Here is a 27036-nt window from a genome sequence, read left to right on the forward strand (position 1 = left end):
TCTGCCTATTCAAGCACATGAAGTTGCAGAGAGAAGGTCAGTTAGCGTGCATAGTAAGCGAAGTAAACAAGTTAAATAATTGTGATAATTCTAGAAAAACATGATTGTTACTTTGTTGAGTGTCATTTATTGAATTTAGGCATTGAACAGAATCAAAAATTGTGGCCAGTTGCAAATTACAAATTGAATATGGGATTATTGAAAAATGAAGGCTTCTACGAAAAAAAGTACAAGACCTTTATTTGTAGATAATTTTATATCAAAAAACATAAAGTTTTTAACTCATTTTATTAGGCTACTGATAGTTCCGACATTAATAAAAAAATATTTTTCATAAATTTCAGTTCGATTCGAAACAAAAAGTCTTTTCTCGGATTTGTCCGAAGTATACTTAGAATTGTCAGCTGTAATCGACAACGAAATTCCAAAAGGCTTTATGTTTTTGAAAGGAAATAACCAAATTGTGATAAATGTATATTTCATTCATTTAATTAAAAGCATTAGGGATAATAATTATTTTTGATATAGTGTTCAAAATTATGCTTACGTACCTACGAGTATTATAGTTTGAAATATTTAAAATATTAAACTATTAAGACTATAATTTTCATACTTCATGGTAATAACGAGTGAGGTTTAAGTTTTGTAAGCATTGCGTGGTGACTCACTGAGAAAGGACTACAATATAGAGGCGAATGCGGAGGTTCGTTTCATGCTTAAGCTCCGCACTTGTGAAGGTGAAGGAGAGGTTCTGCTACAAATCTGGTTGCAACTATCCTGCGGAAATTATTCATACACAATATGATAAAATATATTTTTGTGAAGATCATTTCAATGTAGGTTTTGATAATATTTGTTAATCTTGCAATATTGATAAACGTCATTATTTTTCAAGTTTTCAAAAATAAATTCTGTGGTTAGAAAGAAAGTAAATGAAGTAACATGTGTTGCGTAGCAATGATTTCGACTTGGTTTATTCTGGTTAGAATTAGATGAGTTAGGTGACTGCTTAGACTACAGTCAAATAACATTTTTGCTGTTTTTGTTATTTTTGGTAAATCAATAGGCATGCAGTGCAATAAAATTAGAGCCTGTTCTATTTGCTTGCAATAGTCTTGAAATTACTGTGGAACATTGCCTTGCATTCGCGCTTGCGCAGACGCAAAATTGCATGTGGAATGAAAACAATTACGACAATGTAGGCCTTTAGATCTTATGAATAAAAATGAACAAGAAAAAACATATCTTCGACAATTATTTGCTTTGGTTGTTCGGTTAATTGAGCTTCTGATAAACTTAAAACGACTTTAAAATATTATTGAAAAAGTACTCTTAATAGTTGTGGATCTTTTTTCTCCTATATCTAACAAATTTCTAAATTCAGCAGAGCATTAATACCTAACTGATTGTTGCAGAGAAATGAGTAACCCTAAAACAATTAATTGGGGTCAAATTTTAACTATTTTCATTGACTTCTGAGAAAAAATTTCAATAATAAAATAGTGACGTATTTTTTATTTCGAATTTGTGACTTGAGACTGATTACATTCTTTGATAATGAAAAAATATTATACTTTTATGATTTCTATTGTAGAAACTACCGTTCAGTGGTAAAATTATATTTTTATTTGTTATTGCTGATACTACGGATCGTGTGGCACATACTCAAAATAACCAGTTCAATTTTTTTTCGATATACACATTTGTTTGCCATTGACTAGCTCAACAGAAAACTGCGAATATTGATGCATATTCGTTTGCAAATAAGATACATATGTAGATATTCATTCGAGGGAAAAAAATAACTAGAAGGAAGCAATGTCCCATCCATTAGAAAGTTTGTTTGCTGCCACCTGTAGACGCGCGAGAAAAAGAGAGGGAAGCGACGTCATTCATACTCGCCCTCAAATTATTGATTTTGAGATAAATGAAAGGTTAGACAAACCCAAGTTTATATATATGCCACAGTGATCACCAAAGCCATTTTGGATGGATTTACATACCTGTGGACCAGGATCCGTCCGCTACCTAGAATTCTGGGGACAAAGGGCAACTAGGTAAAAATCTTTTCATTTTTATAAACCCAAAATGAAAGTTCTCTCCTCGCGGCCAGCATGTGCCCATGAAGTTCTTGTAAGCTTGTTATGGATACAACTCGACAAGGTACATATTTTGTATCTAAAGCTTTAAGAATTATTGAAACTGTTTATGTATCTTAACACTATTTGGTTTCAAATAAAACATTTTTTATACGACCGAACATTTCAACAAAAAAAATCAATCAGGTAGATTTTCCCAATAAATTTTATTTAGACAAACTCAATAAGCACACGAGCCTGTCTGATTTATCACCATTATAACTTTAAAATATCATATGTAGCTATTTCAGGTGGTCATATAAAAAAATGTGTACAGGTCAGATAAATAAGTGTCTCAACCAACCCCATTCCAATGTTTTCACTGACTTGTTAGTTACAGGAATTTGAATTTGTTGTATATTTAATAAAGATCACATCAAGAAAGGAACTTTTAAACTTGGATATGTTTTTCATGGACGGAAAGTTTAAACAAAATTTCTCTATTTTGTAAAGTTTATTCAATGATAATTTTAAATTTCTTTGTATTATATCAATATCTGAATGTATTATTTGGGAGAGTTTTGCAGAGTTACCTGGTGGTTTTTATATGTTTCTCAAAAAAAACCTGCTTTAGAATTTTTTTTTAATAGTTTGTTGAATTTTCATCACTCTTCATCTTCTCTATTAGATACCTGCGAGTAATCATTTGTTGGAAATATTCCAAATGCTAACTAATTTTCTTTATCATAATGGTGGAAAAATTTATTACTCAAAGTAAATGAATAAAAGATGTTTCAAGAAGGCTTTTTCTTCCGGTTTGTGCCTGAAAGTTACTTTTATTCATGATCTACGCATCTTTTGTATATAGTTAATTTTAAAATTGACTGCTTTTTTTCTTGCTTTAGAAGATTCCCGCATCTTTTTTTTGTTTAAAGATAGAGAAGTAGAAAACAAAAACCTTCCTTTCCCAACAGGTCTTTTGCACTAGTTGGCTCTTAGTAAGTACGGTGTAGCCGAGTGCAAGAACTGGTTAAATAAATGTTGTCATTTTGTATTTGCTAATTGTTGCACAGCTCACTTAGTAAAAAAAAGATTCATTAGTGTTATCGAGATCACTTCAAGAAATCAATTTTCAAAGCAATGTCGACAACCACAAATCTATATAGATTACTTTCATGAGCCAACCTTATCGAAATTCCTTTATTAGCATGAGTTGACAGTTGACGTGTTATAGTGTGCATTCGTACAATTGTAATGTAGTTTTTCACGTTACTTTGAACTCTCCGTTTCGGAAAGGTGAAAGGAAGTAATAAAGGTTAGTCACGTTTTCGGGCACCTTTATCTGACTAAGCTTTTGGGTTTGACAAGAGTACAAAACTCGGTGTAGGTAGAAACAGGTAAACCATTGAAGATGGAATTCGAATGCAGTGTTGTCAGATCAATTGAAATATATTTCTGTGACTATTAACATAGTCGTTCTTTCAAAAATTGGATATAACTGACCGATTCTTGAAAAAATTTAAATTACCCTAACTGTGAAAAAATCTGTTGAAATATGTTTTTCCCTTAACCCCTTCCTACAAACGACAAGTCTCGGAAGTCGAAACATGTGCGAGCTAAGGATTAACGAGGTCTTACATTTTAACGTGCCATTCATAACTCTGATACAATTTATTGTAAGATTTACACTAAACGAGTAATTCGACATGCGTGACAAGTTGGTTTTTGTGACGCAGTTTTCTAATAAAAAATTGGTATATAGGTAGGTATAGATACAGAAAGATTATTAGATTTTGTTGTAGTAATATAAAAGACCACTTACTTATTGAAACATATTGGTTAAACTTTTATCAACAAGTTTTCGGCATATGTTTCTCATTCATGTAGATACACTAATGAAATACCACAAACCAAATTTAGATTTTTTAAATACCTATTTCAAATAGATCTATTTTGAAAAACCACTAACTGACGCATTATTTGAGATGCTTTTGCTTCTACCTGTACAAGTTGTTTGTACACTTTTCAAGTTGAATTTAATTTTATTGGAAAATAGATTTTTGTTAATACCTACATAATTTCCACGTTTTTACAAAATTTCACTTCAATTCATACATTTGTCAGAATAAAGTATACCTACGTATAAACTGATGAATCTGGCATGTACTGCATTTATACTTCGGTAATGATGACTGTAGAGGGCGTTTGTTTACAATGAAAATACGAGTTAGAAGTTAGGTTGGAGTTGTGGGAAGTTGAAAACGAAGAGAAAAATTTTTAAATGAGGGAATAAGTGAGCTAATATTTCCGTTACCATATGGTAATGGTAGAAGTAATTATAGTGAGATTGATTTCTAGGTAAGTGCTAGAAGCTATTCTGTATTCATTGTTCTATAATGTTTCTTCTATTAATAGCTACTGCTTTTTTCTCCGAATTTAATTACCAAGTGGGGGTTCAGATTTTTTGTGGTAACCTAATCACGTACAATTATTTTCAAAAGGTTTCGTAATGTTTCATAATTGTCCTTCAAATGATGTGAGGTTATATGAGACGTCAGCTGTTGCCTCATTTCTATTTCTAGTTTAAGTTTGTAATGCAGTTTCGAAGATAAATTTTACTTACTCGATATTAATGAAAGGGATTTATAAACCTTTTAAAACTTTATTATTAAATTTGTTTGAAATCCACTGAACTGAAACCATAACGCCTTAACTTATTAGTGGTATTTGAAACACTGTTGCCAAGCGTATTTCAGCCTTGCACGGGGTGGGTGCCTTGCGAAGATATTTATATCTTGGTTTCTTAGTCCACCGAAATTAGTAACTTTTTGAAAGTACTTGTTGAAGTAGGCTATGCTTTTGCACTATTTGTATTAGTAGTGGAAATATGGTTGAAGTAGACGTATGCGTACATATACTCACAGAATCACGTTATAGAACTCGCACCATTTGAAATATATGTTGATTCTCTTCTCGAAAGTATCGTAATTTTTCTTTTTTTTTATCATTTTTGAAGTCAATGATAATATATCAGCTACCAATAAAGCCATTTGTTTGAAAATCTATCAGTAAAGTAAGTATCGAATTGACTAGAGAGGGCTAATAAACTTAAGATATGTGTAATTTTATAAACTGTTTCTTGTGATTACAATGTATAGGATCATTCGACGAATTTTCTCGATTCATAGATTACTAGCGATCCGCCCCGTCTCCGGACGGGTGCAATGCTGATACTAAAAATGATATAAACGATCTATGATATGATATGATATAAGCGATCGCTGCTGTTTTTAAATTTGTGTTGTATTTAATTTATTATGTTCTACACCCCATGGACGCCTTCCTTGTAACTGTGTACTATTTTGTAAAATAAGTTTCATATTTTTCAACGAGAGAAGTAAATAAATATTATTATTATTAATCATAAAGTGCTATAGGACGAAGCGCAGCCAGCGTTTGCAATGTAAGCGCAAAAAAATATGTTTATTTACGACATCACATTAGAAACCTCTAAAATTATCAGTGTGTTTTTCTACTATATTATGCATATTATAATACATATGAACCTTCTCATCTATTAAAAAAACTCGCATCAAAATCCGTAGCATAGTTTTAAAAATCTAATCATACATAAGGACAGACAGCGGAAAGCGACGTTTTATACTATGTGTATTCAGGAATGCATTCAGTAATAGAAAAATAATATTGCTAAGTACTCTTATGATTGTTAAATTGAATGAAAGGTTCATTTTGAGCCGATTAGTACCTACAAGAAAAAAATGCAATTTGTAATTTTTTTGTCAGTTTTAATCAAAGTTTACAAATCGGTAATTTACACCTGAAATAATATTTCAAGGGTATCTTTTCTAAAATATCATAAAAAATGTATATTTTTTTTTACTAAAATTCTTCAAAGAAATTAACACTTTTGTCTCATTTCCACTAGTTATTTTATTTTTACGACTTACTTACATCATACTTAAAAAGTGCGCTAATGAACTCGCACCAGGAAGTCTGTTGGGGGTTGAAATGGACACCAATATGTCTTGGCACAATCATGTCGCTGGAATTGCAAAGGCTGCTTCCAAAAGCTTGGAACACTGTTCCGAACCAGAAAACTGTACACACCTCAGCAACTTTTGATGTTCCATAAAACTCAAATCAGAACTTCTTTGGAGTATTGTTCTCATGTATGGAGCTCCGCCCCTAAGCATGCTCTGGAGCTGCTGGATTCCATCTGCCTGACACGAACATCACTTGCAACCTTGATAGTTTGGAACATCAAAGAAATATTGGAGATTTATTTCTCTTTGATGGATACTTTCACGGGAGGTGTTCAAGTTACTTGGCACATTTGATTCAACCAAGAGCGGTACATATCACAAATATGCGATGGACTGTGGCTGCTCATCGTTTTGAGGTTCAACTCAAACTCAAACTGAAGATCAGTTTGGAGTCCATCAATCCAAAAGAAGAGGTTTTGGTAACCTTGATGAGTGAAATTGAATATATTATTAATTCAATGCCCTTGACACACATATCGGTCGATCCCAATGAGCCAGAAGCTATCACTCCCAATCATTTTCTGCTACTGCGACCAGGTGATGTTAGATCATTCGGTAATGTGGAACTTTCTAGCAGATAGCAATGGAGAATTGAACAAGCATTAGCAGATACGTACTGGAAACGATGGGTAATTGAATATAGACCAACACTTCTTCAGAGACAAAAATGGCATGAGAAAACTATTCCTATTAGAATTGGCGACATAGTTTTGATTGTGGACGAGAAGGCACCTAGGAATCAGTGGATCATAGGAAAAATAAAAGAAACGTTTTCCGGTAAAGACGGAGTCATCAGAGTTGTTCGAATTAGGAATAAACATGGAACATATATGAGACCTGTCGCCAAAGTGTGTATTCTTCCAGTCAGGAGTTGATATACTCACCTTGCAAAGTCTGCTTGGGGATGGAGAATGTTACTTATTTTATTTGTATTTTCTTATATCAGTTAATTGTTCATCACTATATATAAGTTGTTTGATAAATATCATAGGTTGTTTGAGAATTAGACAGAGGAAAAAATAATAACTGTCAAGCAAAGTCAAGATTAAAGGCGAAATTGTTTGAATTCGTTTTTAATTTGCCTAAGTATTTTACAATCTTTTTTTGGATCTGGATTGCCCAACAGAGGATATTATTTTTAACTATTACTATTATAACATTATAATAAATTTTTCTCAATGCTATTCAAATTTTTCATTTCATTGTCGTTGAACGGTATTCGTATTATTCTGTGATTATTTTATCTTATCTTTTCAAGAGATTTTGCTGTTATCGTTTCGTCTATACCTAAATAATTTCAATTTTATTCTTGAGCAAGTGGAATGTTAAGATTGAAAAAGTATTAGAGGACAAACAGAATACCTGCACCTAATTACGAATATTTCATTGTAGTTTGAATGATACTAGAGCAGAATATTTATTGATTGTTTTAAAAATGTCATTTGTTCCTAGATTTCCAATTTCTCATTGCTTAACCAATAATGTTATATTTTCATCAACAGCCACAAAACTTTAAAGCATCAAGTAACACTTTGTGAAATTTCCACTAGACACTTTACAATAGTTTTCTCAAGCTTTTATATACATGAAGTATGTTATTGAATAGCGAAACACGTGTCGCGGTTTTGTAAACTGTTTGGTGAAAATCTCAAAATTGAGTGTTACTTGAAATAAGTTATGGATTTTCATCTTGTATCGGCCAAATCCATCACAAATTTGAAGCATCAATAAAGCTACAAAGCCGACTATAACGCTCACTCGAATTTGAAAGCCACTTTTTTACCCGATGCATGTGAACAATATGGAAAATCACCAGGAAATTATTTCTTTTTTCTTCTCACAATTTCCCACCTTCTATATTTGTTGTTTGCTCTTTCTTGTTGAGTGCCTGGTCTGGATGAACAATAAGAGTGCCTAGATCAATAGCGCAGAAGCCTTGTGACCTAGACTACTCTTTAAAAAAGGTCGTTCAGAGTATAGGAGTTCGTTTTACATTACATCTACTTGGTCTCTCAATACACATTCCTCTTCTATGAGGAAGTGTATGCACACTTGCAGTAGCAAATTAGGCTTCAACAAAGTGAGCAGAATGTCATTGGAGATTGGTTTGGGGGCCATTTTACTAAAATGACGAATGTTATAGAACCGGATCTTCAACTCTACTTACCATATATGGTACCAGATATGGTAGTACCAGAATTCATCGCACAGTATCAGGTCAAGAAACAGGTTCACGCAGGAAAACATTTTTATAAAGGGATTGTCTGAAGAACTGCTCCAACAGAGCAAAGATCAGCTCAGAAAAATTACAGGACTTCTTATTCTACTGCTTCCATTTAGGTTAACATCTGAACAAAATGGGCTGAGTGAAGAACTACAGACAAATCAGAAAGTTGATTTGGACACATACCAATTTCATAAACAGTATCTGAACCAGCTGTGAGAAGCAGATCAGGAAATGGGTCAATATGAAAGACTGGAAGACTGGAAAATACCTGGAAATGCATTTGGGAAAACCCTTATAAAGATACCCTCTGGAAAAAAACTGCTTCAACAGAGTAGGGATCGGTTATGAAAAATACATTATTCTCAAGTTTCACGCGAATGTGAGGAACTGGATCACATACATCCAACAAAGGAACAAGATTTTTTTCGAACGACATCCTTCTTCACGCATGCCATTATCAGCTCTATCAGATTTAATTCATAATGATAAGGAGAAATTTGCTGTACACCGCGATGCTGCAACAAAATCGATTACATGTTTTTTAAATTTATGTTTAAGGGTATCGGTTACTAACAGTAATCTTTTTACTGGGTTTATGGTTTTTGAATTGTCGACTCTTGTGGGTCAATACACTACTGGACAAAGATTAAAGCAAGACATCAAAGAAGACAAAGTTAAAATGACAAATAAAGAATTCAATACGATAGTCAGAACTGTTTTGGTTCATTTTATGATAATCTGGATCTTCCTGTACAGGTGCATAAGTTTTGACCACTGTTAGTATTTATTGAAGAAAAAACATACTTTGTCCTTACTCCCTGCTTCAAATTCTTGTCAATATCCAATGTTGATCGACTTGGAGATGTTACTGGTGCTTTTATGGCCGCTTGCTTGCACTCTTTTATTATTTTGTGAATGTTTAATAACGTAAATACTTTTTTCAAATATTAGAATGTAATATTGAAAATATGAGAAAAAGCAGCAATAGAGTTTACGCTGTTGAGGTTAATACATTATTTTGAAAAGAATAACTTCCTCGCCAACACTCAATTTGGTTTTCGCCAAAACAAATCTACAATAAGGGCACTAGTGAAGGTCGTGGAGGATATTGTCGATGGCCTTGAAAAAAAGCAACATTCCATCTTTTCTATGTGCGATTTGTCCAAGGCGTTCGACTGTGTCTCACACGACCTACTGTTAGAAAAGTTATCATGGGGTTAAAGGAACATCACTCAAATTGATGTCATCTTATTTAACAAATAGGCAGCAACTGGTCAAAATTAAAAATACTACATCTCAGCTCAGGACAGTGAAACATGGAGTTCCACAGGGAACGGTCCTTGGTCCTTTGCTTTTTGTCATTCACATAAATGAAATTTGTCAGCATATGCTACAGGATACATCCACCATTATTTTTGCTGACGATACGTCACTTATCAATAGTTCGTCAGATTTTTATAGACTCAAAATTCTTGCTGACAATTCGATTGACCTTGCTAGAAATTGGTTTTCTGCACACTCCCTACAACTAAATGGTGAAAAAACGCAACAACTGATTATATCCAGTAACAATAAATACACATCAGGAGAACACTGTAAACTTGGAATTACAATCGATGACACTCCAGTACAATATTTCTCTTAAGAAGATTGAGATATGTTGTAGGTCGCGAATCACTCTGGCAAATATATTTCGCTTTGTTTCAGTCGCGTATTAGCCGTGGAACCATTCTATGGGGAAATTCCAGCAATGCGCTAAACATCTTCAGATCACAGAAGAAAGCTATTCGTCTTCTGGCTGGAGTCGGACTAAGAGAACACTGTCGTCACCTCTTTACTGACATGAAAATAATGATACTACCATGCATTTACATATATCAAACCCTTTGTGAAATACACTCAAACAAAGGAAACTACTGTTTCGTCAGATCTTCACAAATACGACACGAGATCAGCATATCAAATAGCACTAAAACGTTTCAGGCTAAATAAGTCGAAGTCAAATCCCCTCAATTTGAAACTTTATAACAAGTTGAGCTCAGAAATGCGTTCCCTGAACGATAGACATTTTAAAGCTGATATGAAATGTCTACTCCTAAAAAATTGTTTTTATAGTGTAGAAGAATTTTCGAATTATTCTTTTTAATGTAATTAAAAAAAATGTTTTTGTGAATGACCTGATTGTTTTTACATTTTTACATATTGTCTCTCAATATTTTTTGTACTATGTGACGTGCTGTAAACCACTGTGTGAAATAGCCAATAAAGCCTATCTATGTGTTGCACGGTATACAATATCATATGTGAGTGCATTTTAGTCGCTTTCTCAACGATCTACTCCATAAACGATTAATTTTACAGAAAAATTTTCATAACGATTTCTAGATATTAGCGAAAAATTGATTTTCGTGACCTTTTGACCGTTATAACTTTTTTAGCCGACAGGATTTTTCACATCTGCATTACAACTTGGAATTTTTTCGCAGATTGGGGTTTAAAATGCCTAAAATGACTGAACTAAAAATCAATTGAGATTTTTTGAACGTGTGATCTACAAGTAGATCAGTTTTCAAATTCCTTAATCTGTTTAAAATCTGTTTTTCCGTTAACCAGCTGTCGCACCCCTACGAACGACAACCCTCAGAAGTCGAAACTTGTGCGAACTACGGATTAACGAGGTCTTACCTTTTAACGTGTGATTCCTAACACGGGTTGGATGGTAGCAAGTGAAGATCGATCGTTCAGACTAGGGCTTGAACCACCGACCAACACGGCAGTCAATTCGAGTGAGTGAACAAAGCACCCACGCCGAACCGCTTGGCTACCGGCTGACCGGTAAATCAAAAATTTCACTCAGTAATCGTAATCAGACTTATTTTGTGTATCATTCCTCATAATTTGATTTTTTCAAAGAATATTAGGTCCGTCTTTTGATAGTTTTGTGTATTTTCATCATTATCGGACGGTATCACAGTTGTGTCGTCTACAAATACTACATACAAAAGGACCTTCCTCCGATGAATAATTTATTGCTTGATAAACAAAACTATTTATTTCTTGATAAACAAAACTGTATTATATTCCAAATAAATATTCTCTAACTCCACGAATTCCATTATCAAGTTGATATGAGGGTTGATCGAGGTGAATCTTGATGATTGAGTTGATTTTATTCATAAAATTCACATTGTTGACATTAATCTTTTTCTGATATTTATTTATACTTTCACCCCTTTGTGATTCTTCATGAATGTAAAAAATATGATTAGGGTTATTATTGAAGTTATTTCTGTTAACAAAGTTCGAAAAAAGTCTCACTTAAAAATAAAAAGTAAACACATAATTAGGCATCTGTTTCCCCATCCGACGCTTCGGCCTGTTCCTCCGGAGTTCTTAAATCGATCGCAAACTTCTTCACGTACCTCTCTCCAGGACCTTTTTCCGACTTTACTCTTCGTCCGTAATCCTGGAAAGCCGCGGCTAAAGCGTATGTAATTTTTTTCGCTTGATCCCTCGATTCGCACAAAAAACTATGACACACGAAGGGGATGCCGTTATTCAGGTTGTCATCCGTAACTACGATCATGCTGAATACCCTGGTGTACACCAGGTCTTGTACGCCGTAGGAGATGGCTTCCACGGAAAAAGTCACCGGTTTGCAATCCAAGTTTTTGGTGAGGTCCAAGTAGCTCAGTCCGTCTCGTGTTATTTTCAACTTCACTATTGGTAGTATGACATCTGCGGGTAGCATTTTTGCTTGAGATACTAAATAGTCGACTGGTTTTCTGGTGTGCTTCATTCCCCATAGACCTTTAGCTGGCTGAAAACCTAAAAACGTCAAATATTTGAAAATCATTTACTGAGTATATTACATATACAATGTGTCGAAGATAAGGATGAGTTCTGAAATGAGCAACTTTTTTCTTATTCAATCGAGGTTGTACCCCTCACCGTTTCTGATTTTACAATGCTGCCTTGCTTTATTTGGGCACAGAATATAAAGGGTGTTTCCTAACTACGGTACGAAACTAGATTGAAAATATTAGGTCCAGTAGCTCTAACTGGGCACCACAAACAACAATATTGAGAAAAAAAGGGAAAATTTCACTTTATGGGATACTCACGGATTTTCGCGATTTTTTCTGTGATGATACTCCGTGATGGTAGGAATCCAGAACCATTTTTTATTTTTTACTTTTCGAGATATAGCTTGTCAAAAGTTTGTATGGTGACATATTTTATTTTTTTTTTTTAAGCAATAAACGATTGCAATTCACATATTTTTCATTCAACACATTTTTTTTCATATCATCGCACTTTTTTCTATCCCTTTTCATTCACTTATTGCCAAGTTTCGTGAAATTAGATTGAAATTCCATAATTTGTCACATGCTAACTCAACCTAACCTAATCCGACCTTACTTTAAAATTTTAAAAGCTATGTATCCTCAACATCTAACTCAACCTCCGAATTCTAAAAGGAACGTATTTTATTAATGCAATTTATAAAAAGTGATTTGTGTGCACCTGACAAATTATGGAATTTCATTCTAATTTCAGGAAACTCGTGATAGAAAAAAGTGCGATGATATGGAAAAAGTTGTGTTAAATAAAAACATATGCAAATTGCAATCGTTTATTGCTTAAAAAAATATATGACGCCATACAAACTCGGACAGGCTACATCTCGAAAACTAATTGAGTTCGGTAAAAAATAAAAAGTGTTCTGAATTCCTACCATCATGTAGTATCATTCCGGAAAAAATCGCGAAAATCCGTGAGTATCCCATAAAGTATAATTTAGCCGATTAAAAGAACGCCATCGACTTTTTTTGTAGTTTTTTTATTTTTTTAGATTAAGCAACTAAAAATACAACTTTCTCGACGCCTGTGTATTCTTCATATCGAGCTTCGTTTTCGAGGAAAAAAATCATTTCTAAAAACTATCCATGTACAACATAAAATAAAAATCAAAAGTATATAATAAACAATTTCGACCTTAAAGTAAATGAGCAAAATTTCCACCTTCTGATAAATTACACGACTGCAATCGATTTGTCATTGATTGTCTTATACGTTCAAAAATACCTGAAGTATTCCTTCCTTATGACATTGCAATTGTCATTTATTCGATTCTTCAAATCATTCACATCTAGTACAGGTGTTTTATAAACAAGAGCCTTCAGATGACCCCATGTGTGGAGGATTTAAATCAGGACTGCGAGTAGGCCAATTTTGAGGTCCTGCGCGTCCAATACAGCGATTAGGGTGGGTGATGTCGAGATGCTGACGAGCAAGAACACTAACATGAGCTGGAGCCCCGTCGTGCATAAACATATGCTGCCTCTTACAAGTACCAGCACTTCTTCTAACAAAATGGGTAGGTAAATGATCTCGCAAACAGTCCGTGCAGGATTCACCTGTTGATTTTCCTACCGAAACGTTCAACGAAAATTGTTTGCTGAAAATGACTTTCTCTAATAACCTCAGGATTTTCGTCGGCTCAAAAATGGTTATTGTGGAAGTTCATAATAGCATCTCGTGAAAATTTGCTTCGTCCTTGAATAAAATATTTGGTAAATAATTATTATTGTATGCCATCGTATGAATCAACCGCGTGCAAAACATTAATCTTGAGTGAAAATCCCGAGGCAGTAGTGCTTGGACCCGCTGTGTGTGATATGGGTATGGGTATAGGAGGTTTCTTTTTAAAAATTTCCAACTTACTTTGGGGCTGACTTTAAGCTGCAGATCTTCTATCGCATCAAGTATAGCTTCTAGTTCAGGCGTTGTTTCTGGTCTTCCACCACCTGCATTTTTATTGAAACTCCCAGTATTACATAATCTTGCATGTAGCGTTCTAAACGTTTTAGCACATGGAATTACTCTATTAAGATATCTGTCCTGATAATTTCTTCGTGCTTCTTCCGCATTTCCATTTGCTAATCCATAAATGAAGTGCATGTCGGCCCTTTCAGCGTCAGTAAAATCATTTATGATGGAATCACTGTTAATTGACAACTCTGACTTTCACTGATATGATAACACTATCACTGTCAGCTGGTCTCCAAAGCAGGTGTTCATGGTATGCAAACTGGCTTCATTTCTTTTCTCGAAAACGAAGCTAGATGTGAAGAAAACAAGCCACAAAAAAGTGGTATTTACTATAGGTTAGTCTAAAAAAATAAAAACCTACACGTCAGTGGCGTATTTTTTTGTTGGCTGATATGCCTACTGACACTTCACTGGACCTAATAATTTCAATATAGTTAAGGCTAAATAGGCGCCTATTTACTTCAAGTAACTGTAGCAAATTTCAACCAAATCGGTGTAGGATATTTATGATATTTCATAAATAACTTTTTTTTTTAACTTTTACGCCTTTCATCTCAGAAACGAAGCAACTCCGGACATATGTTCATGAGAACTTTTATCTTGAAACGATCTAAAGAAATAACCTTTGCATTTTCGTACCGTAGTTAGGAAACACTTTTTATAGACCGTTTTTTAGCTGATCCCACTATTGCTATCTCGGAAATGGTAAGACCCACACATTAGCACAAAATGAATGATCTATTTTGAATACAGGAACATTTGTAATTCCCCCAAAAAGATACATCTTATGGATAATGATATTTGATTGCATTTGTCGATTCAGAGGCAGTCAAAACTGCCAAACAAAAAATAATATACCTAATATATTCGAAATATCTCACATTTTGAGTTAAACTTGACCTTATTTTGGAATTAATACATTCTTTGGTCTACCTCGAAACTCTTACTTGTTATTGTTTTTTTGACAAACTTCTTGGTATATCTCCAGTTGTAACATAGCTGCGGAGGGGCACTCAACGAAATATACAGATTTTTCCCATTTATCCTACTATTTAGTTTTTCTTTATGGGGGGGGGGGAGTGTCACATAAACATAATAAATTATCAATTATTAGTTTCTTATCTACAAAAACTACTACCTTGCCTCTTCCTAGAAATAACTCATTTGAAATGCGTTGTAAAATGATTCTTGTAAGTGAAATTTTATATCAATACTTTTTCATGCTACCTTGTATAGTTAGTGTTACCGTTTCTTTGATTTTTGCGATGTTGCGATTTGCATCTAATTCACTGTTTATATATGTGAAAGTAGTTGTATTGGATATGATTTCTATTCCAGTTTGTATCTGAAGAAACTGTGCATGATCTGCAAATCTTTGATTATGATATACTAGTGATCCGCCCCGGCTGCGCGCGGTGCAATACTGACACTAAATATACATTCACCCACCGGAAATTTGAAGTAATGGAGAAACAGTGGTGAAAAATAGTTATTCATTATACAGGGGAAAAAGTATTATATTTTAGCTCGAGGTTGTTTTGTTTCCCGACGCGAAGCGGAGGGAGACAAAAAACCGAGAGCTAAATTCTAATATTTTTTCCGTGTATAATAACACTTTTTTTCTGTGACGGGAAAAACGACGATTTAGTATTGAAAAAACATATTATTACAATTTGTTAAAGTCAGAAAATTATCGATGTGAAATTTTAATTTTTAAACAGGTTGGCTGTTGTACTTATAGCTTTGCTAGGAAACCAATCAATAGAAAATCAAATATCTGTCAATTTAATTTTGTGATTTGATTTAAAAATTGCGAACTTAGTGGTCAGTAGTTATTTTGAAAAATGTCTAATTCCGAGTTTTCTCTGACTCCACCGGAGTTAGTAGAAGCAGCAAAAGTATGCAGCGGTTATGAAACCGTGTACTCAAGATTCATGGAATGGAAGATGAAAAAGACATGCAGTTCTTTCTCGGAGACGTTGTTATTGGCTTATTTTTCGGAACTGGCACAACAAAAGCCATCAACAGTGTTCGAATTATTCAATGATTAAATGTATGTTACAATCCAATAATAATGTAGACATTTCAAAATATTTCAAACTAATTACATTTCTGAAATAAAATAGAAAACGTTACACGCCCAAGAAAGCTGCGACATTTACGAGTACACATATTAGTGACTTTGAATTATGCTCCCGATGAAGTTTATTTAATGGCCAAAGTTGTTGTATTTGGGATTGCAGGAGCTTGTCGAATTTGTGGAATCTGCCATTAGATGATATTGAAGATTTGAGAACGTTATTAATCGTGAAACTCGAGCAAACAAAGAATGATGTGAACAGGAGACTTGTAGTTACTGAAGAATATATTAAATTTTACCGAATGTACATAGCCCTTCGTCCGGCAGCAGTAAAGGATTCCCGCCTGTTTTATGCATATCGCAATGGAAAATGTATCAATCAGGTTTTGGGTAGCAATCAGTTTTATAAGGTACCTGAAGCAGTGGCTAATTTTCTTCAACTTGAAAATGCCTATTCATATACAGGTCATTCATTTCGAAGATCGATATTTTTTCTTAGTCGAAAATCGGGATTTTTTATTAGCGATTTTTTTATTGAAAAAAATCACTACGCCACTGGATTCAGAGTGCCTCTAAATAGGTGTGACCAATATTTCATGAAAACATATTCATTATTAACAAAGTTATGACAACTCAAAAATTCGAAAACTCACACAGCTAACAGTCACAATATATCATTTTTTTTATGATTTCAACAAGAAAGTGCCGCCAGATAAAAAAAAACAAATAGCGTAAATATTTTTAATGAAAATAACGGAATTACATTCACACAATTCAACTAACAATGAAGCAAAAGATTTTGAAAAACGTAACTAATAACTAATCATTGAAATGTTTCGATTCAGTGCAACAATTAATTCTAACTCATATTCTAGTAGCCTCTACTAATTCACCACGTATTTCGATACATGTGTCGTAGCGTTTACGAATGTTTCTGTTCTTGAGGGCTAATATCTGCACATACCTGTCGAATTCTTGCACAAAGTTCATTTCTATCTCTTGAGCGGTTTGTGTAAACCTTTTGTGTGAGAAGTCCCCAGAGAAAAAAGTCCAAAACTGTGAGGTCTGGAGATCTGGGTGGCCACTCTATAAACGGACTACCACGGCCTATCCATCAGTTTGGAAAATGTTCGTTAAGCCATTGCCTCACAGCTCTGGCAAAATGAACTGAACACCCATCTAACTGGACAATTAAATTTGATCGTTCATTGATAGGCAGCTCGTGAATAGCATCCCAAAACTCTGTGTTTAAAAATTCTAGAAACCTCTGCGCATTAATGTTTTCCTCAGAAAAGAAAGGACCAATAATTCGTTCGTTCAATATCCCACACCAGACGTTGATTTTTTGGGAATACTGGCTTTTACAGTGTATTACCCAGTTGGATTATCCGCTGCCCAATAGCGACAATTCTGTGATGACACTACTCCATTTGTAGTGAAAGTGGCTTCGTCGGTATATAAAATATTTTTTAGGAAATTTCTATTGTTCAAATATTCCCCTTGGGCCCATAAACAATATTCCAGGCGTCTTGCTTCGTCGCCTTGAAGTGTGTGTAAAAATTTTGGCTTGAAAGGTTTAATATTCTTCGCCTTGGGACATCTCCGAATAGTTTCTCGTGGAATATTCAAAGTGGCATTCCTGATACTGGCATTAGGATTATTTCCGAAATAATCTAAAATGATTTGATCATTCCTGTCATTCCTGTTTAGTCTTTATACAGGATTACTTTTTAACATCATTTTTGATACTGCACCAGTTTCATTGAATATTTTATTTATTTTATTTATCGTACCGCAGCTAATACGAGGACGATCTGGATGTCTCTCATTAAATACACTACAAACCTCTCTAGCACTTCTAACGTCATCTCCCGAAAGGCGTACAATTTCAATTTTCTCTCTTACGCTCAATCTTGCAGCCATGACACAAAATAATTCGAAGAACTGTAAGGTGAATATTGTTGACAATAGTACAATTAAATCTTTGACAAGTGTCAAACTGTAATATCATTTCCATGGCAACTAAGATTTAAATTGAAATATTAGGTTTTAGTTTTAGTTAATTTGCGTGAAAACTTGAATGTAATTCCGTTATTTTCATTAAAAGTATTTACGCTATTTGTTTTTTTTTTTCATCTGGCGGCACTTTATTGTTGAAATCATTAAAAAAATATTCTCATGGCTATATCTGTTGATATAGGGTGTTTTTTGTGATTGTTAGCTGTGTGAGTTTTCGAATTTTTGAGTTGTCATAACTTTGTTAATAATGAATATTTTTTCATGAAATTTTGGTCACACCTATTTGGAGGCACTCTGAATCCAGTGGCGTAGTGATTTTTTCAATAAAAATTTTCTATATAATAATGTAAAAGTAAAAAGTTTTTTCTCAAATAAATATGTTTTGAGTAATGCATTGATCTCTTAGTCTGGGTCACAAAATTATGATTCAGGGCTTATACGATTCGGAAGGATCTCAAGCAACTTTTTGAATAATTTCAAGAGGGGCTTGAAAAAATGGCAAAAGTTGTAAACAATTTTTTTGGTTTGTTTTTTTGCAAATATTTCGGAAAATATTAAAGGTATCCGAAATTTGAAAAAAGATCCTTAAAGAAGAGAAAATATCCTTAAAAAAAGTCCTACCTCCCGGAACTCTATCACCAATATTTATAATTTTAAATTACAGGCGAAAATATCGCTTAAAGCGGGCGATGCGCGTCCTGCACGCGCTGACCGATCCGAACAATATAAACAATACAAATTATTTTAACCCATTGAATATCATTATTAAGACAAAAAATCACATACCTTCTAGATACTTCAGTAAACGAAAATCCATGGTTAATTAACTAATTGCTACAAGTTTTAAATTTACATAAAAACCGTGATAATTTTTAAACTAAAAACCTCAAATTTTGTTCACTTCTTAGCTTTTCGTGAGAGCCTTCTAAAAAGATTCCCGTTGGAAAAATTGAAAAATTTTTATTTTTCACTTTGTTATTAATAATCAAAGACGTTAAATAGTGAAAAATTCAATCAAAGCAATGAACAATTATTTTAAATATTCAAATTTATTCGTATTCTTATCATTTAAAGTTACATAAAAATGATTTTTCACAATTTTTACCTCTATTTGTTTAAAAAATTGTTATAAACAAATGTATTATTTATAAGATATTTATTTTTTTTGATATTCTGAAAAAAACTTTTTTTTAATTTATTTGATAAACAATTTGTTTTAAACAAATTAATATTTACGATATAGGTATTTTTTTTAATAAAAAAATTTTCTTTTTTTCACAAATTTCTTGATATTTTTCTACTTTTGCATTTGGAAATTCCTCATGGTTCTCAATCATTGTTATTAAAATAACTCATAAACTACAAGAGATGATAGGACAAAGACAATTCAAGTCTTTTTTGTTCTCCTTTTAGTAATAAACAAATAAGATTTCAAGCAAATGCTCTAACCCTATTATTTATCAAATTTTTTAACAATTGTTTACTAAAATACCCCCTTAATCTGTTTTTTATGGCTTTGAAATCTTTATTACTCATAAACTATTCGATATACGACAAAGACACTTCAAGTCTTTCATGTTCTCTTTTCATCAATAAACAAATAACGTTTCAAACCAGTGATCTAACTCTATTGTTTATCAACTTTTTGGACAATTATTTCAATAAAACCCTCGAAACGTCATTTATACAACTTTTCAACTAAATTATTTCCTAAATTATTGATACAAAATATTATTTCTGATTTTGTAATCTAAAGTATTCTCTTAACTACAAGTAATTATAAGATAAAGTATAATTTTAATAATTTTATTAATTTATTACAGATTCAAAATTCACAATTTTTGTTTGCTTCCTCTATTTTTTGTCTTGATAATCTCGTTGTTGATCTCTTTTGCGATGGTGACTCGCAATCTTCAGTATCTTTTTCAGTTTCTCTTCTACTTCTACAAATGCGTTTTTAAGCAATAACATTTTTTAAGAAACGATTTTGTTTTTAAAAATAAATTTCAAATATCCTATGAAAAATACATTTTTTAAACAAAAATAGCTAAAAATTATGAAAAATAATTTTTATGTAACTTTAAATTAAATAAATAAATTTGAATAAACTTGAATATTAAAAAAAATTGTTCATTGCTTTCATTGAATTTTTCACTATTTAACGTCTTTGATTATTAATAACAAAGTGAAAAATCAAAATTTTTCAATTTTTCCAACGGAAATCTTATTTGTAGGCTTTCAAAAAAAGCTACAAGAAGTGAAATAAATTTGAGGTTTTTAGTTTGAAAATTGTCAGGGTTTCTCTTGTAGCAAATAGTTAATTAACTAAAGTATATCTAATAAAATAATCACGGAAAAAGATTTTTTTTCATGGATTTTCGTTTATTCAAGAGTCTAAACTCTTTCCTCCCCATCAATATTTTCTGCAAAAAAACAATACCCCCCTTTATTTACTAAATCATTTATAACTTTTGCAATTTTTTCTAGCCTCTCTTGAAATTTTCCAGAAAGTTGCTAAAGCTTACTCCAAATCGAATGAGTTCTGGATCATAATTTTCGGTGTCCTTGGACAGAAGTTCCAAAAAAAGGATCTTGTGAGCCAGATTATCTAGAATATTCTGATTTCAAACCAGTACTATCAAAGTACTGATAGAAAAGAGAATAATGGTGCTATTTCTCATGTTAAAAGTGGCAAGAGAGTTGGATTTAAGACTACGAGTATTGCTAGGCAAATATAATTGTTATGAACAATATTTAAAGTTCGACTAATAATAATTCTTGTTTACAGGAAATCTTGCTTTAAAACCCGTACTTTAACAGAATTATCCGGTGAAGATAATAGGTATTTTAACGAAATGTAAAGAATAGAAAAAAATATACCTATGTATGTAATAGTCATGACAAAATGCATGCATTTGTCAGACGAAATAGCTAGGTACCTATTTGGAATTGGAGTGAAAATCATTTTAGTAAAACTTTTCTGATGCCGTTGTGATTAGGAAGAATTCGGAATATAAATTCACATAAAATTGAATGTGTAATCATAAATTGGACAATGAAAATGCAATTTGGAAGTCGATTCAAGGTGAAGTTTATGTCTGTTAGCCAAACATTCAAATAAGATGGTTTGTCATGCACATAGCATTAAGGAACAAAAGAATGATTAAGTATGAGAATGTTTTAATTTGAAAAAAAATGTATATTACATCCTAACAAAAGCTCAGCCAATTGAGTTTCGATAAGGCACTTTTCAGAGGTGGTTGTGATTTAGAAATGACCAAAACGTTGTGAATTCGATATGTAAACTCAAATAAAATTTAACCGCAAATCATGAAAAGGTCAATAAAAATGCCGAAGTTGAATTACTTGGGAGTCAATTCAATATCAATCTAAAATTTTCCTCTACAAATTCAAATTGAATCAAAGCGCTGCAGAAACAGCCAAAAAAATTAACCAGACATTTGCGAAATTTCGTTCCGGAGAGTTTATCCTCGAAATGGTCGACCTACAGTAATCCAGGACGAAGATTCGAGTACCCTGGTGAATACTGACCCATTACAAACGGTGCTGGGATGGCGGAAGAACTGGACGTCAGCTACCATGCGATTTTTTATGGTTTGAAACGTAATGGAAAGGTCAAAAAGCTCAAAAAGTGGGTGCGCCAAGAAATTGTCACATTTCGAGGACTGTTCTTCTATGCTTTCACGCAACCAAAATGATATTTTTTTGGATCGGATAGACACGTGTGACGAAAAGTGCATCCTCTATGACAACAGGAGATGTTCAGGACAGTTGTTGGACACTGATGAGACACCCATGCTCTACCCTTCCCTACTAAAAAATTATCATGGTTATTGTATGGTGGTCAGCGGCTGGTGTGAAATCGACGAAATGTACCGAAAATTACGTCTGCGGCAGTCGGCATTGGTCAACAGAAGAGGTCCGATCCTGCTCCACGACAATGCCCGTCCGCGCGTTTCACAAATCACCATCCAAAAGTTAAACAAATTGAGCGTCGAAGTTCTGCCACACCCACCATTCTCTCCAGACCTCTCGCCAATCGACTACCATCTTTTCAAGCACTTCGATAACTTTCTCTCCGGTAGAATCTTCCCCAATCAGGACCAGGCCAAAACGGCTTTCGTAGACTTCATCGAATCCCAAGCACACAATTTTTATCCTGATGGAATTAATCGACATGTGTTACGTTGGCAATAGTGCCCTGATTCAAATGACGCTTATTTCGATCAAATTGTATAAGTATTCACTGACATATTACAGTTTGAAGTAGACTAGCGACCCGACCAATCTGTAATATCTTTGAAAATATTTGAATTACATGCTGTAAAAGGCCATATTGGTCTATGTTAAATTATTCATCGTAGGATTTTGAAACAACCTAAAATAACTGAATGAAATAATAACTTTGAAGTGGCTTTCATTCGAGAAAGAAATGCAGATTTATACTCTTACGAATGTTCAGCCAATTGATTAACGGTAATATATTTACTCAAACTAAATAGTCGTTGGAAGGGTGGTTCTTGATGAAACTTTCAAAGATCAGATTCGAAGCAATATTTGAGAAAATGGATACTCAGACACTTGAAACGGGTTAAAATTGGCATACCAAGATATGATAACATTTAATTTTTCTTGATATGTGTACAACAGTTACATTTTGTTTATTTTATCAAATAACGTAGTTCATGAAATTAGTTCGATCTCGTTTCCAGCTAAATTAACAGTTGTAATAATCCGATGTCCACAAAGTGTTCAGACAATATCCAGAAGTTTGCCATTAATGGATATAATTTTTGTTTATTGTGGGATCTATCATATATGTCAAAAAGTTGAAGGTGGTTAAAGCTCGATCTCGCAGTTTTTGATTATTTAGTAATCAATTGAACTTTGAAATGCATGAGATAAACGTTACTACCGGTTCAAGTGCGATATAAATGTATTTTAACAACTTCAAAAGAATGTATTCCCTTTTTTTTAATATCGATATCGGATATTTTTTGGAAATATTGAATCATTTGCTTTTTTACTTTTGAGACTTAACAAACAAATTTAGTGAGACAATTATCAGTATGATAACGATAAGATACAGCTATACTTTTTAAATAAACCCTGATTCCATTTATTTATGTTGAACGAATTCGTACTATGAATTCAATGAGTAATATTATACCTACAATCCATCCAAAGGCATGTACATTGACGGTTCATATAACAAATTGAATGAAACATTAGATTTTTAGTTGCCAAAAATTTCATTTAGAAGCTATGAAGATAAGTGAAATCTAAACGGAGGTATGTAAACCGATTTTTTTAAATTTCAATAGCCTTCGAATTTTCTTATTTCCTATCTGTTCAAAAACAGGAAGCTTAGGTTTTTGCCTTTGTAATTATTTCCTTCGTTTTCATAGTTCACGCGAAAAATCTCGGAAAAAACCGATGGCTACAACTTTGATTAACTTCCCTTTTTCCTTATTCAATTTTTGTTTTTTTACAACTGATTTTGGTTTGTTGTTTGTTAAGAGTTTTGGCGCTAACAATCGCTTTCAAGACCATTTGAAATATGTATCACTATAACTTTACCAGTACAATACTGTGCATGTGCAACTTAGTTTGCCAAAACTGCCTTTTATATAGAATATTGACAAGTACTAAACTCCATTCTGTTCCTTCTCAACATGATTAAACAGTTTCCATACAAACTACTTCCATACATGAGTGTCATTCATACAGCCGTCCCTTTCCACAATTTTTTTCAAGTTTTGATGAAGTTGCTAACAACGCAAACTACACTTTGGCAATGAGTGAACGGTTATAATATATGTGTACTGATGAAAATTAGCCCGAAACTAATGGGCACCTTATAATCTACACAATGAAATTTAGTACTTAGGCTCAATATTTTATTTGAGACTGATTCTCGTGATTTCATTTGCCAGGAGTTATTGAGTTTTAAAAATTTTCTAACAGCAAAATGTACTCGTGCACTCATTTATTTTTGATTTATATACAAAGCGTTTCACAAACTATAAACATAGTTAACCAAAGTTTCAATCAAATCAACTGAAAGTTTTGTTAATATATTTTTTGAAATTAATTTTTGACACGAATCTTCAAATTGATATAACTTTCAAATTTATGAATCAATTGAAATGAATCAGACACCAAATGTTATAATTTGATTTTTCATTTCAACTCTGAATTCCTGTAAACATTTTCAATAAGATACGAATGAGCAAAGTACTTCGATAAATGAAGGTGAGAACATTATTCAGATTTTGTCTATACTTCTACAGTTGAAATAAGAAAATTAACTTTTCATAAATGATATACCAAACAGATTTTATATTTTCCCAGGTTTTTAAACTTCAAATCATTCTCATATAAGAAAATCACTCCCATACAAATCCAACAACTGTCTGAGGCGGTTCTTTGAATTGACATTACTTTTTTTATGAGACAATTGCAATAAATCAAGCACTAAATATTAAGTGGAGCCTAACACAACAGATTAGTAGAAAACCGCACCCGAATCTGTTGAGGCATAAACGCACAGACCAACCGACAGGGATCAGTAACACATATTTTACGTCTGGTTAATTTTCATTTGTCTCCAAAAATATTCAGTTAATCATCAATTTTCATTCTGTCCCTTCAAAGTAGTCCCCTTCAGATATAATACACTTGTGCCAGCGTTTTTTCCAATCGTCGAAGCAGTTCTGATTGCACTTTCTGGTATGTCCTTGAACGCTTTCAGTAATTCGGTTTTTATCTATTCAATCGTCGCAAAACGCCGTCCTTTCATGGGTCTCTCCAGTCGTCGCAAAACGCCATCCTTTCATGGGTCTCTTCAATCTTGGGAACAGGAAAAAGTTGCAGGGGAACAAATCTGGTGCATACGGTGGCCGAGGCATGATAAAGGTGTTGTTTTTGGCCATTATGATGAGTGGGCAGGTGATGCAAAAGACATAAATTGTTTTTCCACAGTATCGGACGTTTTCTTCGTATTTCTTATCGCAAGCGACGCATAACTTCAAAATAATACTCCTTATTGACCGTACGACCATGCGGCAAGAACTCCTGATGTCTACGCCACGATAATCGAAGAAAACAGTGTGCAAAACCTTGACATTTGACAGAACTTGGCGTGCTTTTTTTGGTCTTGGTTCTCCTGAGCTCTTCTATTGGGACGTTTGGTTCAAAGTCATAAACATATACCCATGACTCTTTACCAGTTACCCATACCTGTCACCAATTTTGAAACAAACTTCGCTGTCACACGTTTCATGACCAAAATTTCCGAAACAATCGTATATGCCGATATGCCGACGTCCTCAGCAAATTATCTAATATTGATTCGGCGATTTTTCATAACAATTTCCTTCACTTTCCCAACATTTTCATCGGTTGTTGATGTGCTGGGATCCCAGCTCAAGCGTCGTTATTTACATCTTGCCTTTCTGTGAAAAGCTTGTACCATCGTAAACATTTTTTTTGACTCGGAGTGCAATCAACGTATGCCACTGCCAACATTTGAAATGTTTTTAAACACTCATTTACATATTTCACACAAATATTTATGCAAACTATTTGATCCATTTTTTTCAGTAGCAGAAAATAGCTGGAAATGTAAAACATTTCTAACTTTTATTCCTCTCATCAACAAACTAAATATGTTAAACAGCTAAAACTGTGATCATATGTTCGATACGAGTGTACCAACACAAAAAACCGCCAATCGAAAGTACGTAGCCCGCAAAATTTGAACATTCACTTTATTTTTTGAACAGACCTCCTATGTATTGATTGGTTTGAATTTACAATGTCATTCCAAATTCACTTGCAACCTTTTAAATTTCAACAACTTAATAGTAGCTCTGAATAAATGAAAATATTAATGAAACGTCGGAAAAGAGAAAAGTATTCTAGTTCTTCACCGTAACTTCCGATTCCATATATCTTTTGTTTGGGCAAAAGGGTAGGTAGGTAGGTCTAAAGTGAGTGGGTCTATTCGACCCTCCACCGCAACCCACAGGGGTTTATTGTGGCTCACACCTATTCACACTCTGCCAAATAAACCCAGCTTCTTGACCAAGCCGATTTGTTTCTATGGTGAGTGGTCTTTCAGGTCAGATGGTGACAGTGCAGATCTGCTGAACTCAAAGAACCAAATTCGGTCCCCAGCGGGGCAGGCACAAAGTATATGATCTGCTGTTTCATCATTTTTCAGACAGAGGCGACACACACTGTCTTCCGACAGTCCAAGTCTCTGCATATGATGATTCAAATGACAGTGACCTGTAAGAAGGCATGTTATACATCGCAGTTCATTACTACTGTAGTCCAACAACTGTTTGGTATCAAGCTTCGAAGGGTGAATAAACGCCTTGGAGTGATAAAATCCTGGAAGATTCTGCCAGAAGTTCATAAATCTTCTTGTCATCCAGGTGTTAAGTGTTTTTTGGCAAAGCCCAAAGCGATGCCAATGACATGTTCTGGTCCAATGCCTTTCAGGCCAGTATGGCTAGGAATCCAGACCACAGACAATCTTTTAAGTCTTCCTATCGAGGAAAGTCGTTTTTGGCAGTTTGCTACCAATTTAAACGTTGCTCGGTAGGATCCAAGAGCTTCCAACGCCGCTTGACTGTCCGAAAGTATTTTTATTGACTTGTGAGTGAGGTTGGAATTATCCAATCTCTCCGCACACAATTCAAT

At 33.6% G+C, this 27036-nt stretch overlaps 2 protein-coding genes across 9 annotated transcripts in view; one reads left to right on the forward strand and one right to left on the reverse strand.

The window, feature by feature from the left end:
• Positions 1–27036, forward strand: part of PRL-1 (protein-tyrosine phosphatase 4A family member PRL-1) — a 71789-nt gene that overhangs the window by 1674 nt on the left and 43079 nt on the right. The window contains exon 1 of one of the 6 annotated variants that reach the window (XM_023159700.2): positions 3255–3393. The exons of 3 other annotated variants lie outside the window; for them this stretch is intronic. The gene's annotated coding sequence lies outside the window, so the exon portion shown is untranslated. Of the gene's footprint in view, positions 1–3254; positions 3394–4278; positions 4437–23489; positions 23617–27036 lie in introns of those variants that run through there. 2 more of the 6 variants (XM_023159696.2, XM_023159702.2) reach the window with 2 other exon arrangements.
• LOC111504971 (low density lipoprotein receptor adapter protein 1-A) overlaps positions 11383–27036 on the reverse strand; it is a 35473-nt gene continuing 19819 nt past the window's right edge. For all 3 annotated transcript variants that reach the window (XM_023159703.2, XM_074180575.1, XM_023159704.2), the window contains one exon: positions 11383–12197. In XM_023159703.2, the coding sequence (XP_023015471.1) occupies positions 11713–12168 (456 nt within the window). In that variant the 5' untranslated portion in view covers positions 12169–12197 and the 3' untranslated portion in view covers positions 11383–11712. The remainder of the gene's footprint in view (positions 12198–27036) is intronic.

The sequence above is a fragment of the Leptinotarsa decemlineata genome, unplaced genomic scaffold, assembly GCF_025532065.1.
Source record: "Leptinotarsa decemlineata unplaced genomic scaffold, Ldec_3_MD MMD2_tig00026299_RagTag_RagTag, whole genome shotgun sequence".
Classification (NCBI taxonomy): domain Eukaryota; kingdom Metazoa; phylum Arthropoda; class Insecta; order Coleoptera; family Chrysomelidae; genus Leptinotarsa; species Leptinotarsa decemlineata.